This window comes from Artemia franciscana, chromosome 18, assembly GCF_032884065.1.
Source record: "Artemia franciscana chromosome 18, ASM3288406v1, whole genome shotgun sequence".
NCBI lineage: Eukaryota > Metazoa > Arthropoda > Branchiopoda > Anostraca > Artemiidae > Artemia > Artemia franciscana.
The window spans coordinates 6,646,163-6,663,520 of record NC_088880.1 but is presented as its reverse complement, the minus strand read 5'-3'; the positions used below and the strand labels follow the sequence as shown (position 1 = coordinate 6,663,520).

Below are 17,358 nucleotides of genomic sequence, written 5' to 3'. Positions count from 1 at the left end.
TAAAACACGGATAAAAACTGTTGCACTGTTTGTAGAACACGGATAAAAACTGTTGTACTGTTTGTAGAACACGGATAAAAACTGTTGTACTGTTTGTAAAACACGGATAAAAACTGTTGTACTGTTTGTAAAACACGGATAAAAACTGTTGCACTGTTTGTAGAACACGGATAAAAACTGTTGTACTGTTTGTAGAACACGGATAAAAACTGTTGTACTGTTTGTAGAACACGGATAAAAACTGTTGTACTGTTTGTAAAACACGGATAAAAACTGTTGTACTGTTTGTAGAACACGGATAAAAACTGTTGTACTGTTTGTAAAACACGGATAAAAACTGTTGTACTGTTTGTAGAACACGGGTAAAAACTGTTGTACTGTTTGTAGAACACGGATAAAAACTGTTGTACTGTTTGTAGAACACGGATAAAAACTGTTGTACTGTTTGTAGAACACGGATAAAAACTGTTGTACTGTTAGTAGAACACGGATAAAAACAAGAATAGAATTTGCTGTTCTGTTTGTAAAACACGGATAAAAACTGTTGCACTGTTTGTAGAACACGGATAAAAACTGTTGTACTGTTAGTAGAACACGGATAAAAACAAGAATAGAATTTGCTGTTCTGTTTGTAAAACACGGATAAAAACTGTTGTACTGTTTGTAAAACACGGATAAAAACTGTTGTACTGTTAGTAGAACACGGATAAAAACAAGAATAGAGTTTGCTGTTCTGTTTGTAAAACACGGATAAAAACTGTTGTACTGTTTGTAGAACACGGATAAAAACTGTTGCACTGTTTGTAGAACACTGATAAAAACTGTTGTACTGTTAATAGAACACGGATAAAAACAAGAATAGAATTTGCTGTTCTGTTTGTAAAACACGGATAAAAACTGTTGCACTGTTTGTAGAACACGGATAAAAACTGTTGTACTGTTAGTAGAACACGGATAAAAACAAGAATAGAATTTGCTGTTCTGTTTGTGAAACACGGATAAAAACTGTTGCACTGTTTGTAGAACACGGATAAAAACTGTTGTACTGTTTGTAGAACACGGATAAAAACTGTTGTACTGTTAGTAGAACACGGATAAAAACAAGAATAGAATTTGCTGTTCTGTTTGTGAAACACGGGTAAAAACTGTTGTACTGTTTGTAAAACACGGGTAAAAACTGTTGTACTGTTTGTAGAACACGGATAAAAACTGTTGTACTGTTTGTAGAACACGGATAAAAACTGTTGTACTGTTTGTAGAACACGGATAAAAACTGTTGTACTGTTAGTAGAACACGGATAAAAACAAGAATAGAATTTGCTGTTCTGTTTGTGAAACACGGATAAAAACTGTTGCACTGTTTGTAGAACACGGATAAAAACTGTTGTACTGTTAGTAGAACACGGATAAAAACAAGAATAGAATTTGCTGTTCTGTTTGTGAAACACGGATAAAAACTGTTGCACTGTTTGTAGAACACTGATAAAAACTGTTGTACTGTTAATAGAACACGGATAAAAACAAGAATAGAATTTGCTGTTCTGTTTGTAAAACACGGATAAAAACTGTTGCACTGTTTGTAGAACACGGATAAAAACTGTTGTACTGTTAGTAGAACACGGATAAAAACAAGAATAGAATTTGCTGTTCTGTTTGTGAAACACGGATAAAAACTGTTGCACTGTTTGTAGAACACGGATAAAAACTGTTGTACTGTTTGTAGAACACGGATAAAAACTGTTGCACTGTTTGTAGAACACGGATAAAAACACGGATAAAAACTGTTGTACTGTTTTTACCGTGTTTTACATTGTTTTACCCCAGAAACAGCTAAGACCAAAGCATTGGACTACAGACGCATGAATAAAAAAAAATGATTACAAAGTGGGTCCTGGGGGTCTTCGGATGGAATTGCAACTTTTTGTCCGGTGACACGGTTTCGGAGGGTAAAAAGTTTGTCTAAAATTCAGCTAAAGAAGAATGGAGGCTAGGCCAGAAAAACATATGTCTTTAAAATGAAAGCAAAGACACATTACAACTTAGAAGACCTAACAATTACTATTCTAACATACAGATGTGTTACAGTGTTATGACATTGATTCCAGCTATTTTTGATTTGTTTAGGCAAAGGTGGTACGTTTATTGAAAAAATAACCATGGCAAAGGATGCTGGCAGAATAAGATGTAACCAAATTTGCAAAATTTTTATCTTGAAGCCAAAAATATTTTTTATCTTTGAAATTTTTTTATATTGTCGAAAATAGTCGACGGGTAATTACCAAGAAAGATGGTAACACAAGATCTGTCTTTGATTCGAGCAATGTTAAAAATATCAATGGACAAAGAATAATTAATGCGATAATTAAAATTTCAAACCGACAAAAATAATCAAGAAATCAACCTTAAATTTCGTGAAGTCGCTTTCAGGCGACAATTATGGCGTTCTGAAATTTTTTTTTTTTACATCGTGTTCCTACTTTTTTAATTTTTGGCATTTTCTTTTAGCATAATTTTTCAAAAATCAGGGCAAAAGATTTTCATCAGGTTGATTTTCTGATAGTTCATCCATTAAAACTAAATTTTGTTCAATGGAGGCAAGATTAAGCTATTAATTTAATTCTCGAATTCTCCTTGTTTTTTTTTTTTTACTATACAGATATGTTTTTCAAGTTATTACCCTCGGCTTTAGTCAATGCAAGCTATTTTTTTATTTTTATGCAAGTTTCATTTTCCACAGTGACCTTTAATGTTTTGGAACAACATTTTTACATGACCTATTTAAGTTTACTTTGTTGAACATTGAACTTATTCCATATCAATTCTGTTATCTAATTACCACATTCAGCATGGTTTTCTTCATGAGAAGGTAGCCATAGTATGTAGTATACTTAAAATGAATAAAGTAAGAAAAAAAGAAGAGAAAAAAAGTAAGAAGGAAAAGAAATAAATTAAAAAGAAGAAGACGAATATCCAACTCCAATTTTTCTTCTATTAGTAGCTATGGGCTTTCTAGTTGCAGGTATTTAGCCCTTATCAATTCCTTCGTCTCACTACAGAGAATTTTATTGGGACTACAAACTGTAGTTTGAGGTGTCTTGTTACTACTACTACTACTAACAACTCACTGCAGCACCAAGCCACCCGAGGCCAACACAGCTACGCACGCTCTTCCTCCGTCCCAATCTATTCAAAGCCGTCTTCTTTACACCCTCCCAAGAAGCACCAAATTCCCTTAAATCTTTCCCGATGACATCCTCCTACCCATTTCGGGGGCGGCCTACTTTTAGTTTGGCCCTAGCCTGTTGGCTTACAAGGACAATCTTTAGTAATATGTACTCCCTCATCCGCAGAACGTGTCCTGGCCGTCTCAGCGTCTCTCTCATTATAGCCATTAAAAGCGGGATTGAGGAGCGTTTTTGAATAGCTTACTATTTGAGATAAGGTCAGTCATTTGGGTCCCCATAACAATCTGTAGGCAATATCTCTGAAAAACATCTAGCGAAGCCTCTTCCGTTGTACGCAGTGCCCACGCTTCAAAAGCACACTTGACCGCTGTCATCACTGTAGCTTCCAATATTCTAATCTTGTTTGCAGACTTATCTTCCTATTTTTCCAAAAAAATTCATAATTTTCAGTTACTTGTTAGTTCTTTTAATTCTAGTTATTAGATTATCAAGCAGAAAATTTTGAGTTAGTATTTTTGATGAAGGAGTTGTCAGCCGGGCTTTTGGCAAAAGATAATGGACAAAGAAGGTGAAAACTAAGAGTAAGAAGAGACGAGAATGAAACATGAGAAAAAGTAAAATCTTAAAAGGTCAAAGAGCCATAAATCAGACCTCTATCCTTCTTCTTCTGTTAGGGGTTATGGGCTTTCCAGTCGCTACTATTTAGCCTTCATGTCGACATTAGTCGGGGTAATGTCTATATTAGTCAGGAACATTACCCCCGCTTAAGGTGCTGATGATAAGAAAAAGTAAAAATTTAAAAGGTAGAAGAATCATAAACCAAACCTCTGTTCTTCTTCTTCTATTAGGGGTTATGGGCTTTTCAGTTGCTACTATTTAGCCTTCGTTTTATTTCTCCATGTTACCACAATGAAATATACAATGATCCATAGTCTAATTCAATGGTTTCCAGCCTGTGGCCCCCCAGAGGAGGGCACAAGGCTGTTGCAAGGGGGCACGCAGTTGTTTACAAAATATAATTTTCGAATACAAACCAAAATGTCGAATAAGTTCCGAAAAAAATTAATCAGGATATTCGCTTAATGATTGAAAAAGAACTGAGAACCGCGATTTCTTCAATGATAACACGGTTTGAGAAAATTTGTGCTGAAAAACAAGCTCAACCGCCGCATTAGTAAACTATAATATCAGTTGATTATTTACGAAATTTTATTTTTAGATAAACTAACGGGACGCAACAATTTGTTTTTTTAAAGGGGGCGCACCATAAGGGGGGCGCCGGCATAAAAAGGTTAGAAACCACTGGTTTAATTCTTAGTATTACAAAATCCGCAACATGGGATCGATGAAACGAAGCCTGCTGAATTGTGAAATCGGAGTGGAAATGGGCAGTCTAGTCCCTTTGAGAACTCCCCCTCCTTCCCTCCGTAATTTAAAATCCTTTATTAGTTTTAACAGACATGCTGTTGAAGAGTTTGCCCCTCCAAATGCAACAAAAGCCAGTACTTGTTAGATGTAGCAACTGTTAAATTATTAAATGTAACTAAAGATTTCAAGATTGTTAGCTATAGGTCAAATGCAAACAATTGTTAAATGTGGCTCCAAATGCCCTAAGCGAATGAGCCCTAAGGAGCAAAACAAAATTAGAGGGGAATTGAGGCCAGTAACACTTTCCAAAGACACCGTGGTACATTTTGGAATGGAGTTTGGAGCGAAAGAGGGTAGTATTTGTTCATTTTCTAATGCAAGGGCATAGACAACCTGTGAAAGATAACAGCTTCTTCTTCTTCTACATCGGTCTACCAGTTGGCATGTCAATTGGTAGAGAACCACAGTAAATCCTTCTCGTGAGGGTTATGGGCTCTCTGGTTTAAATTATGTAGCCTTTTTTTTCTGAATTCTTTGACTTTTCTGACTTTTCTAAGTACCAGGACACTGTTAATCTACAACTCAACAGATGTTGAAACATCTACAACTGCAACTCTATAGATGCTGAAAAAAGCCAGTTCACTCTAGGAATTCAAATATTAGACTGAAAATTTCCAGTTCTACATTTCAAATCGTCTGATAAAAAAAAAAAAAAAAAAAAAAAAAAAAAAAAAAAAAAAAAAAAAAAAAAAAAAAAAAAAAATGCAGTTTCTTCGAAAAATATGGACGGTGATCTACGGAGGTGCTATGAAATATATAGACGAATATGAAAATATCGGCTTGCGCAGCTGTGTCGGCCTCAGGCGTCTTGTTGCTGCGGAGAGTTGTTGGTAGAAGTAGATCTTACAACTTGGTTTATTAAACATGTGACAAACTTGAAACCAGACTCCTATTCTGCATAAAAAACAAGTACATCAAATATCCTTCAGTACTTCTCAAATAGATTTAAAAAAAAACTTTAAAAAACACAAAAAATTCGTTCATACGTTTTTACGAATCAAATGCAATTTTGGGGGTGGGATATTCAAACTTCGATCAGTTTTACCAACTCTTTTACTAAGCAAAACAATGAAGCTTATTCCATTCTTGAAGTTATCGAATTCTTTTTATAAATTTACAATCCTTTATTTGGATTGTTGCAATTACACGGAACAAAAGAAAACGTTTGAATTAAATCAACTATAGACATTAAGATAGATGGCAATATCTTGCAACGAATGTAACATTTCGGCTGTGAAAAATTAAAAGTGGGACACATGTCATTTAAGTGGAAAACAAGTTATGTATGTGTCGTGGGTAAACTTAGCACGACGAATCAAATGGTGCAAATGGGGCAACGGTCCTATCTTGCACCATTACAAAGATGAAAAAGAGACATGTCAGTTTTGACAGAAGATGATTATCTTATGGAGCTAAACATGGGGACATGGCATATGTGTCCTTTTATGTCAAGGAAAAAGGAGCCATCAGCCAAAATATGGACTATTTTAGTATTCGCTCAGAATACTTTTGACAGAAAGAGGAAAGAGGAGACATACGCTAAAGGAAGTTCACTCGGAATATTTAAATTTAATTTATACCCCTGAAACGAGCATAAAAAGTAGGTTTAGAATATGTTCCCCTTATCTTCATTAGGCTTGAAAATTTACTAAAGCCTCTTGAAAAGCAATGGCATATGTCACACTTTTAGTTATCACAGTCAATTTTATTAACTAGACATTAACTAACAACTGGCTTCGGAAAAATAGTTTATTGTTCGATGATCAAACGCTTTTTCGTCGTCTTAAGTCGTCATTATTTTTCATTTAGATTTTTTTTTTACGGTACACCATCCCTTTTTTTGCATATTCAGTCAAACTTATCAAATTGTCAGCCAATGAAAATGATTGGGAAAGATTGAGCCACCCTCAGAAAAAACAAGACATTGTCAATGGCCTACTGCAATCAGGGAACGAGTTTCTGAGGTCTAAACTGCCCCGTCATTTCCTAAAAATACACGATTCTAAATATGAAAATATTTTAACGATGAATATTGTTCTTATAATTCAGTACGATAAAACTATGGTATTTATTATCAAAAATATATTACATATGCTAAGATTTATACAAAAATATATTTAGCAGAGCCAAAGCATATTGCTTGTATTGAAAAAAATAACAACAGTTAGTTGCAAAAATATAATTTAATGTTGGGGGACTTTGAAATCCAGTCAAAATAGAAGACCCCTTAAAATTAGCTTGCGCTGTACAAATTAAAAAAATAATCGGTTTTAAAATACTATTTAGAATTTAATAATGAATAACTTATTTGTCGTTCTCTGATATGAAAAGTTATAGGGCATATTCTTTTCAGACAAATAGATTATTGCGGAATAACCCTGTCGTTGTGTTATTTTTAAATCCAACCAAACATTTTTTCTACTGTTTGTTTTTAATATTTTTGACATGTTGACTTCTTTTTAACTAGTTACAGAATTTAACGAATGAAAATATACAGAAAATGGGCGTAATATTTTCGCCTAATATTTTCCGCCGCAAAGCAGCGGGCAATAAAATTATTTTAAATACTAAAGAGATACGAATATTTCGAATCCACACCCGGAAGCCTTTATTAACGGGGAAAAAATAAATTGATACAAGTTAAACAAAACATGTAAAGAAAAGGAGAACAAAAAGCAATAAGAAAAAACTCACAAAATCTCATCTTAATAGCTTTAAATATCACCATGCAAAATAGCACGAATACGCACGACATTATTTGCAAGGTGAGACAGAAAGTTATTAAGATATTCCGAACTCCAACTGCAATAGAAACGATTTAATTTATCATTCTGTCCTGATTCATGGTATTTGCATGGCGATATTGGAAGTTATTAAGATGTGACTTTTGTTTATTGTTTTCTTGCTTAGCGTTTCTTTATATGTTTTGTTAAATTTCGCTTAATTCATTTTTTTTTATTCATTGATAAAGGCTTCCAGACATGGAATAGAAATGTTCAGATTTGTTTATTACTTAAAGTCTGTTGATTTTTTTTTTTTTATTGTCCACTATCTTTTAAAAATATCGCACCAGTTTTCACTATATTTTCATTATTTAAATTTGCTAAATGGAAAGGAGGTATGGTCTAAGAAATAATTTTCTGATCAATTATATGTTATTTGCGTTTTTTGGTTATGTGTGTGTGTTATTTTGACTAGAAAATTTGCCTTATCTGGACTTGTGATGGGTACTTTTAGGAGGCAAATATTATCTCATCCCCTAAATACTTCGACACTAAGGCTCCAAGATCCTTAACAGTTAAGGTTTAAATTTGAGACCCAATAAAAAAAAAAGAAAAGAAAATGAAAAGGACACCAGATTTGTCCTACTCATGATTTAAATTAGTTTAGGGAACTTTGAAATCCGGTCATATATGAGTTAGAAAAAGACTAAAGGCTCTGAAGCATGGGCGCTCCGAAAAGAAGATGAAGATTTGCTAGACGTTTTCCAGAGAAATTGCCAACGGATCGTTCTGGGTATCCAACTAAATGACCGTATTTCAAACAGTATGCATTACGAAAAATGTGGTTCTATCCCACTTTCTAGGGTTATAATGAAAGAAAGGTTGAGATGGCTAGGGAACGTTTAGCGAATGAAGCATGACAGATTGCCGAAGATTGTCCTTTTCAGCCAACCGTCAAGGGGTAAAGGGAAAGTAGGTCGTTCGCGTCTGGGATGGGAGGACGTAATTAAGAAACATTTTAAGATAACGAGAACTTCCTGGGAGGGTGTAAAAAGGGAGGCTTTGAATAGACTGAGATGGAGGAGGAGCGTGCGCAGCTGTGTTAGCCTCAGGCGGCTTGGTGCTATGGTGAGTTGATAGTAGTAGTAGGTAAATATCATGACTGTAACAGCAACTGCAACTCAGTAAAGAGCGAACTACAGCCCATAGTAACCAAGAGTTCAAAAGCTCGTTTTGATAAAAGTTAAGTAACAAAAATTGTTCCTTAATGATGATTCAGCAACAAAAACTGTTATTTAATAATACCAATAATTATCTCAATAGTAAGAGTTTATTGGGTAACTATTTTTTCGAGAATTTTGAAGAAGAGCTTGCAAATAGCGACAGACTAATTACACTAATTACACTAATTGAAGTTCCCAAAGTCAAAAACCCTGAACAGGAAGTTTTGAGCCCCCGATCTTGACAAGCAAGGACAATCCCTTATTGTAGGCGTATCAGCTATATGACAGAATGACTTGTGTTTTTTCCCACCTGTGTATTTTTACAGAGTAATATTGTTAAAGCCAAACAAACACTTTGAAAATAAATCTTCAAAGTAAATCATAGATTAATTAGAAAATTTTGACCACTGGAAAAGGAAATAAATAGCGTATCATTCATGACTTACCTTGATTTGGGGGACTCCGAAGTCCGGTCGACCCTGGCGCACCCCCAAAAATTGCTTGTGTCGTGCTAGGCTCTTCATATGCTGAGCATGATAAGAGAGAGGCGTTGTCGTCATAAGCACACCCTCTTCCTGTTGTCAAAACTCTGTATGAATGGTCCCCTTGAGTAACTACGAAAATCTGTAGACAAAATTAAATAAATAATGTACAATCACGGCTTATGTTTAATCCTTCAATTAATAGAGTAAAAATTAGACTAACAGACAATATGAGAAAAAAAAAAATCAGATTTAAAATTAAATTGAATGAAAATCATTCAATAAGGTTAAACTAAACATAAAAATTCGATTAGAAATCTAAATTTCTTTAAAAAAGATCAAATAAACAATACTAAATTACAAATATATCCTAGTTTCAAATAAACAATAATACAGGCAATAATGGTTTATGTGCGACTCTTTAATCAAAACATCAATAGCCAAGTGAAAGAAAGGACAGAGCCAGAAAAAGAGAAATTAAACAGAACAAAATATAAATCATTCATTTTTAAAAAATCTATAAACGTTCGCATTAGACACATACACAAATTTATTTAAAGGGAGGGGAGGGGTTAAGGGTGGTTGTAGAATGTTTTACCGCAAAAAAACAGGTAAACAATGTGTAACATATAAAATATAGGGTAGTGGTACGATATTGCAGGGGGATGAGGCCCATCCCTACATATATGCCTGGATTCCATGATTAACAGGATAAAAATGAAGAAGGAAATTAGTATTCGCATAGTGTGAAAGCTTTATTGCAAATTATTACTACTACTATTACTATTATTATTATTATATTACTATCCCTACTATCTACTCTGTAAGCTTTATAGTAAATTGTTTTGCGCAAGTAACCGTGGCTTGGAAGGTTAAAACTGGTCAAATGAATAAAAAAATTTAAATGAATACAAATTTACGTGTTTACCATATTAAATTAATGATTGCCACGTGAGTCAATACTAAATTACAAATATATCCCTAGTTTCCCAGTTTGACAACTGATCTTGGCACTTTTGACAACTTCAAAACTGGTCTTGACAACTTGCAAATTGGCTACACCCAAGATAACAATCCTTTAAAGAATTAATAAGAGAGATCTCCAAAAAATCTGTTTTAAAAGAAAAGTAAAGAGCCATATTAAAACCTAAAAAAAAGTAGGAATAAAGTTAACAATAATTAAACTTGAAAAGAACGGAAATTATTATCAATGAATAAATAAAAACAAAAAGGAATAGAAATTAAAATGAATAATCACGCCAAAAACAAAGAAAGCAGATACAATAGACAAACAAATGAATCCTAAAAGGAACAGAAACAACCAAAAATAGGAGCAGGGATACATTTTCTAGATCTTCTAAAGGCAAGAGCACCACTTGCGCTTTACCAAAAACAATTTGTATTTTGAGCAGCGCATTTTTTAGTTGTCAAACTTCATTAAAACAGTATAGCAAAATGAAATTCAGAGGAAAATTTAAGATTAAAAATAACAGTTACTGTCAATAGGAGTGTTGAGCCCCCCCCTCCCCAAAATTACCCTTCTAAAAGGCTTGGGTGTGATTTGCACTTCACTAAAATTGTGTTTTTTTTTTTATCATAGCCTAACCCATAAAGTGCTTTGACTTTTGAAAATTCATAGAAAAAATATTTATATAATTGTATTTGCAGCTTTCGATTTAATTTTAATAATTTAAAATGATTTTATAAAACAAATTTCCTCATCATTCTATTTCGTGTAAAGAAATAGATAATTGACATCTTAATGAAACATTTAAAATTAATCTTGATATTTTTGAAGCAAATTTATCCCCTTTGGACCCGAAACACAGCATTATTCCGCAAATGTAGACAGCCGATCCAGCAATAGCTCTGTCAAAACTTATAATCACAATAAAAACAAAAAACAAATTTTTCCTTCAAAATTCACTTCCTCATCAAGATCAACTTGGTTCAGTCTACTTAGCCTGGAAACTTTATTTTAATCTGGAAAGGTGGCCAATTTTGGAGTGTCAAGAATCAATACACTGTTTTCATTATATTGTTTTCAGCCTCATTGTTTTCAAACGAAATAAAATTTTAATCGTTGTTTTCAGCCTCATTGTTTTCAAATGAAATCAAATTTCAATCGGGAAAAATGGCCAATTTTGGAGTGTCAAGAATCAATACAGCCTCATTGTTTTCAAAATATTTTTGGCACTTACGTTTGTTTTTGACCCAAACAGCTGAGCGCACTTTTACAACGGTTTTGAAACCTGCTGCGAATATCTCCATATCTACCCGCAAAGACAATCTACAACCTGGACCCAACAGAAGCGGCCCCAGGGGCAACCAAAGAAGCGATGGTCAAACAACCTGTCCAAGCTCCTGATGAAGGCCAACATCAGACTAAGCGAAACACAAACACTCGACCGAAGTGGGTGGAAGAGACAGACGGCTCTTCCGTCTGTGCCTTCCATCTACTTCGTTTTGTCACAAGGCCTAACTTAGTTTTGTCTCCAGTCGGCTTGGAGGCTACTGGCGCTGCCAGGCTCTGCACTGAGCAGCGCCTGGCAGGAGACATCTAGTCAAGTAACTAAGTCAAGTCGAATCATAGGTCTGTTTTGCTCAGTAGCCTCCAAGCCGATTGGAGACAAAACAAAGTTGGGCGTTACGAACTCAATACCTAATGGAGACGAAACAAAGTAAGACTCTTTTCGGGCATCAAGAATCGATACACCCAAAATAAGTTTCAAATATTGTCTTTTTAAATTACGTTTGCTTTCTCTAAATAAAATTCTACCTCATGTACTCAATGAATTATTATCTTACTGAGTATATTAAAATTATTAAAACTTAAGAGCCAGGATTGACTTCAGTCTTGCATCAAAAATAAATTCAGATTACCGCAGTGTGAGCATATATTGTTTTTAGACCAACGGGGAATTTTATAGCATTTATTTACGTAAAACTCATCTATGCCATATCGAAAATCACCTGTCTGTTGCTTTCCAAATCTGTGATGGTAAACTATGTCAGCCCTTTTTGGGCCCTAACGGCCCAAAAAGGGCCAAAAAGGGCACGACACATTTTTATTTACATTATGTTCCATTTGGGCACAAGGAAAAGTTTCAAACTGATCAAGGACAACACGTTTTTCAGCCTTTCCCTTTCAACTTAGCCCAGCAACTACCATTGAAAGTTTCTAGCAAATCGAAAAAGGTTTTTGACCCCCTCCTCTTTTTTAGAGACCGCGACCCTACTAAAATTTCTCTTTCATATTAGGATCCGACTGGCTCAAGGTCTTACGGTTAAAAAAAAAATTAAACGTTTTAACCAAACTGCTTTTCAGACTAACCGTTAAAGGGTAACGTAACTTACCTTCGTTTCATGAGGCACAGTAATAAAAGATTTTCTGTCAAAAGCATACAGGAAGCCCCAAAGAGGAAATAGAAACTTGGCAGTCATTATAACAGTTAATATACTTGAATACACAATCTGAGAGTGGAAAAATATACCACTGCAGCTCAACTCGGAACCACCCACTGAAAATAAAAAAATAATTTATTCTCATTACATTATTCCTGAATATCTGAGCCGGTTTAATTGCCAGATCAATGAAATCTGTAACACGTTCATCATAAAGCAGTGAAAACGAAGGTAAATGAAGGTAAGGCACCACCTGAAGGACTTGTACAAGATATTAGATCTGTTGCTGTTACTGTTTTTAGATTGAGGACAGGTCATGCCAAAACCCGTTCAGTTTTACATAAACGGGGGAGATTTAGCTCACTCTTTTGTGATATTTGTAATAAGTATGATGATGTTAGGCATATTCTCATGGAGTAAATATGAAGTACAAAGAAATGTGTTTAGAAACCAAATTATAAGGTATTGTGGTGCACTTACAATAAAATCAATCCTAGGTAGGGCCTAGTCCCCTAAGTGGGTCCATAGAAAGACCGTGTTGTTGTTAACTAAAAATTTGTAATCTGCATAACATTCTCTGATTTTTTTTTTAAGTTATAATGTATTGACTTTTATATTCATCGTACTGACCTTTTTATTTCGTCTTTATGTTCCCTTTTATAGATGTTTTAATTGTAGTAACTGTAGTGACTTCTATTTTTAATGTATCGACCTTTTTATTCATTTTTTTTTCTAGTATTTTAGCTTTATTTAAATTTTTCGTAGATATTTTAAGCAATAATAGCAGAATAGAGATATGATATACATACTAGTGCCAGCGATTTAAGCAAGAACACTCCGTACAACGTCCTAGTACTCTCCCAAGATATCTTAAGTGTTGACGTGGCTTGTGCCAAAGTTTTATTTGTGTGTTTTTCAAAGTGACGTGGCTTCACTAAGCCCAAGTTTTAAAAGAGGATCGCACGTACAGAAGCGGTTGATTCGCTCAAACATCAACTAAACAACAACAACAACAGGTAAATGTCTACTTTCCATTCTCAAATACACATCTTGATAGCGGGAAAATGTTTCACTGCAATATAGCTTGATCGAACAAATAAAAGAAAAATATTTTATATTTTTCCGTATATGAAAGGGGCTTTTCCTCCTTGACACCCCGCTCTTTACGCTAAAGTTTTTTATTGTTTTAAAAAGTAGAGTCGCAAGAAAGAATCAAACTTTAGCGCAAGGAGCGGGGTGTCGAGGAGGAAAAGCCCCTTTCATATACGGAGTAATTCCTGTTCGTTTTAAGTTTTAATGTCGCTCCTTACTTTCATTTCAGAAAACTTGTTTTTTTATATTTAATTTTTGAAAGTTTTTAAATTAATGCATGTCTGATTTGGCTCTCCGTACATAAATTATTAAAATGAAATTTGCATATTAATTCTTTTTTTGGCTAAATGGCTTTCTCTTAGTTTTGATCAGATGATTTTGAGAAATAAGGGGTGGGGAAGGAGGCCTAGTTGCCCTCCAATTTTTGGTTACTTAAAAAGGCAACTAGATCTTTTAATTTTTAACGAACGTTTTTATTAGTAAAAAATATACGTAACTTAAGAATTAACTTACGTAACAAACTTTTATATTCTTATATTTTTGATTATATATATGAGGGGGTTGGTCCCCTCGTTAATACCTCGCTCTTCATACTAAATCTTGTTTTGTCCCAATTCTTTAAGAATGACCCCTGAATCAGAAAGGCCGTAGAATAAATAGTTGAAATTACTTAAAATTTTTTAGCATAAAGAGCGAAGTATTTATCTCCTCCTAAATACCTCGCTCTTTATGCTAAAGTATTTTTAGAACCCCTCATATGCGTAATAATCTCTGTTCGTTTTAAGTTTTAATGCTTCTCCTTACTTTCAATTGAACAAACTTTTTCATGTTTATATTTTCATTGTTTTTTTTTTTTTAATAGTAATGCTAGAAAATCCTGCGCCCTTTTCATTGAATTTCTCTTCCCCCATGAAATATTCCTCCAAGGAAAGATCCTCCCATATAGCCCCCTCCCGTGAACCCCACACCCAAACCAAAAAAATCCCCCTGATAACATCGGTACACTTCCCAGTAACCATTACTGTATGTAAACATTGGTCAAACTTTGTAACTTGTAGCCCCTCCCCCAGGGACTGTGGGGGGTAAGTCATCCCCAAAGACAGAGTTATTATGGTTTTCGTCTATGCGGAACAAAATGGCTATCTCAAAATTTTGATCCGTTGACTTTGGTAAAAAAATGAGCGTGGGAGGGGGCCTAGCTGCCCTCCAATTTTTTTGGTCAATTAAAAAGGGCACTAGAACTTTTCATTTCCGTTAGAATGAGCCCTCTTGCAACACTCTAGGACCACTTGGTCGATACGATGACCCCTGGGAAAAAAAAAAAAAAAAAAAAAAAAAACAAACAAACAAACAAATAAACACGCACCCGTGATTTGTCTTCTGGCAAAAAATACGAAATTCCACATTTTTGTAGTTTGGAATTTTTCTATAGGATTCTCTGACACGCTGAATGCGATGGTGTCATTTTCGTTAAGATCCTATTACTTTTAGGGGGTGTTACCCCCTATTTTCCAAAATAAGGCAAATTTTCTCAGGCTCGTAACTTTTGATGACAAAGACTAAATTTGATGAACCTTATATATTTAAAATCAGCATAAAAATCCGATTCTTTTGATATATCTTTTAGCATCGAAATTCCGTTTTTTAGAGTTTCGTTTATTATTGAGCCGGGTCGCTCCTTACTACAGTTCGTTACCACAAACTGTTTGCAAACCAAAGACAAGTAAGAGAAAATACATATATCTGACTTTAATTATAGATTTAAGATTTTTTTTTCTTTACATGATTAAGTTGGTTTTAATTTTTTTGTACAGAGTTAATATTTTTTCATTTTTTAATTGTTTTTATAGGGTTTAGCCTTTTTTAAAGAGAGTTAATTTTTTAATGAATATTTACTTCGATGACAATCTCATCGAAGTTCTTTGACCAGAAAATTTTGTAATTAGTTTTGATTTTTCTAAACCTCCGAAAATATGAATTCGACTTTTTGTTTCATTTTTCTTTTTAAATTTGATTTTTCTAGTTAATTTTGATCAGAGTAGAATAAAGTAGAAAGACGTAGTAGAATGAAGTAGAATAAAGAAGAAGTAGAATAAAGACAGAGTTTTGCAAAAAAAAAAAATTGTTTGAGAAGTAAGACCAGGCTCATCAAATTTCTGTTAAAAATTTTTTCTGTCAAAAGACGTCAAATCTTAGTAAATTGATTCGCTAAACACTGAGTAGTCGATTGCTGAATGTATTTTGATATTCTGTCGTTAAATTAAAATTATTTTATGTTGCTGTATATATATTTTTGGAGAATCTTTTCTATTTGTATGTACTCTCCATCGTTAAATTATAAAAGAAGCTAATCAAAGATTATGTAATTAATTAACATACAACATTAATAACAAATACATTATAACTATTATTCCACAGCCATTTTCTGATAGAACTTACGATCGAAAAGAAAATTGTCATTTCCATTATTGATTGCAATCTACAACATTTTGGCTGAAAATGAGTGGCGACAATTGGGGGAAAGGTGTTGTTCGGGTGCTACGTTCAAAAAAAAACTTTTTTTGACTATTTTCATTAAAAACTACTTTTTTTGGTGTTTACATTGAGAAAATTGAAAAAAAAACATATTTGTCCCATCTCCCTAGATATTGAAAAGTACATTTTGCAGTCCCACTAAATTTTCGTGAATTGACGCCATTTTGAAAAATTTGTTCTCCAATCAAACTTTTTGTTGCCAAAATGTAGACAAAATAAACCTAGCACTGATTATATGACAAAACTTACACCCCATATAGGTTAGATATACGCTCATCTACGATTATGAAGTCCGAATTGGAGTACACGTGGTTTTAAGGGTGGACTGAGTGGGCACTTGCTCCAGGCGAAGAAATTTTTGGGACAAAAAATTTCAAATAAAGATTGACTATTGGCAATCAATGAGGATGGTATAAGTAATAACTTTGCAGAGGTTAAAGTAATAAAAGTAAGACTTCGGCAAACGATTTTTTTTTTCAATAAATGAAAATTTTGTTGAAATTTGACCTGAAAATTTTTGTGGGATAGGGGGGGGGGGAGGCTAATCAAAATTTTGCCCCGGGCGCAAGAGAGGCAATAAGTCAGGGTTGAAGGATCTGGCGCACTTGGTCAACTGATTTCCCGGGGTTGTGAATTCAAGCCCAAACAATCACAAATTTATTATAACAAATACACTATATAACAATTTAATATATTCGCATTATGATACAACAGTGGTTATAAGATAAGATAAAGTGTATTTTAAAGCTAAAAATACGCCCAAGAACACAAATAGGCACAAATATCATGAACCCAGATCAGCGATCATCAGAAAATGTTTAAATGAAACACTATATTTACTTAATACTAAGATTTTTTTAACTGATTCTCTAGATATCTCGCTATTCTACAATCGACTGAGGGAACATACTATTTAAGAAACCTGGAAGCATCAGTTCATTTTTTCTAAATGAACCCCCTTTATTGTAACATATATCCCTAATAAATAAATCCCTTTACTGTAGAGAGCCCCTAGCACCGTCTCAAGCAATGCACCAAATCATCCTTTTTAACTTTGCAAAGCGGGCAAGTATATTTCATGTATTATGCATTACTAACTACAAAAGACTAACTACAAAAGACTAACTACAGACTAAGACTAACTAAGACTGGGACTAACTACAGAGGGACTACTTACAAAAGCTATTGTGACGCAAAAACTCGGAACGAATCACTGTCATTGAACCATTCGTTTTTTTGTCTTTTTCACTGACATGAAATTTTACACATCAGATTTTAAAATCAC

At 34.0% G+C, this 17,358-nt stretch overlaps 1 protein-coding gene across 4 annotated transcripts in view; it reads right to left on the bottom strand.

The window, feature by feature from the left end:
* LOC136038546 (uncharacterized) overlaps positions 1-17,358 on the bottom strand; it is a 49,612-nt gene that overhangs the window by 11,004 nt on the left and 21,250 nt on the right. For all 4 annotated transcript variants that reach the window (XM_065721704.1, XM_065721705.1, XM_065721706.1 and 1 more), the window contains 2 exons: positions 12,399-12,562; positions 9,006-9,183 (listed from right to left, as the gene is read on the bottom strand). In XM_065721704.1, the coding sequence (XP_065577776.1) occupies positions 9,006-9,183; positions 12,399-12,562 (342 nt within the window). The remainder of the gene's footprint in view (positions 1-9,005; positions 9,184-12,398; positions 12,563-17,358) is intronic.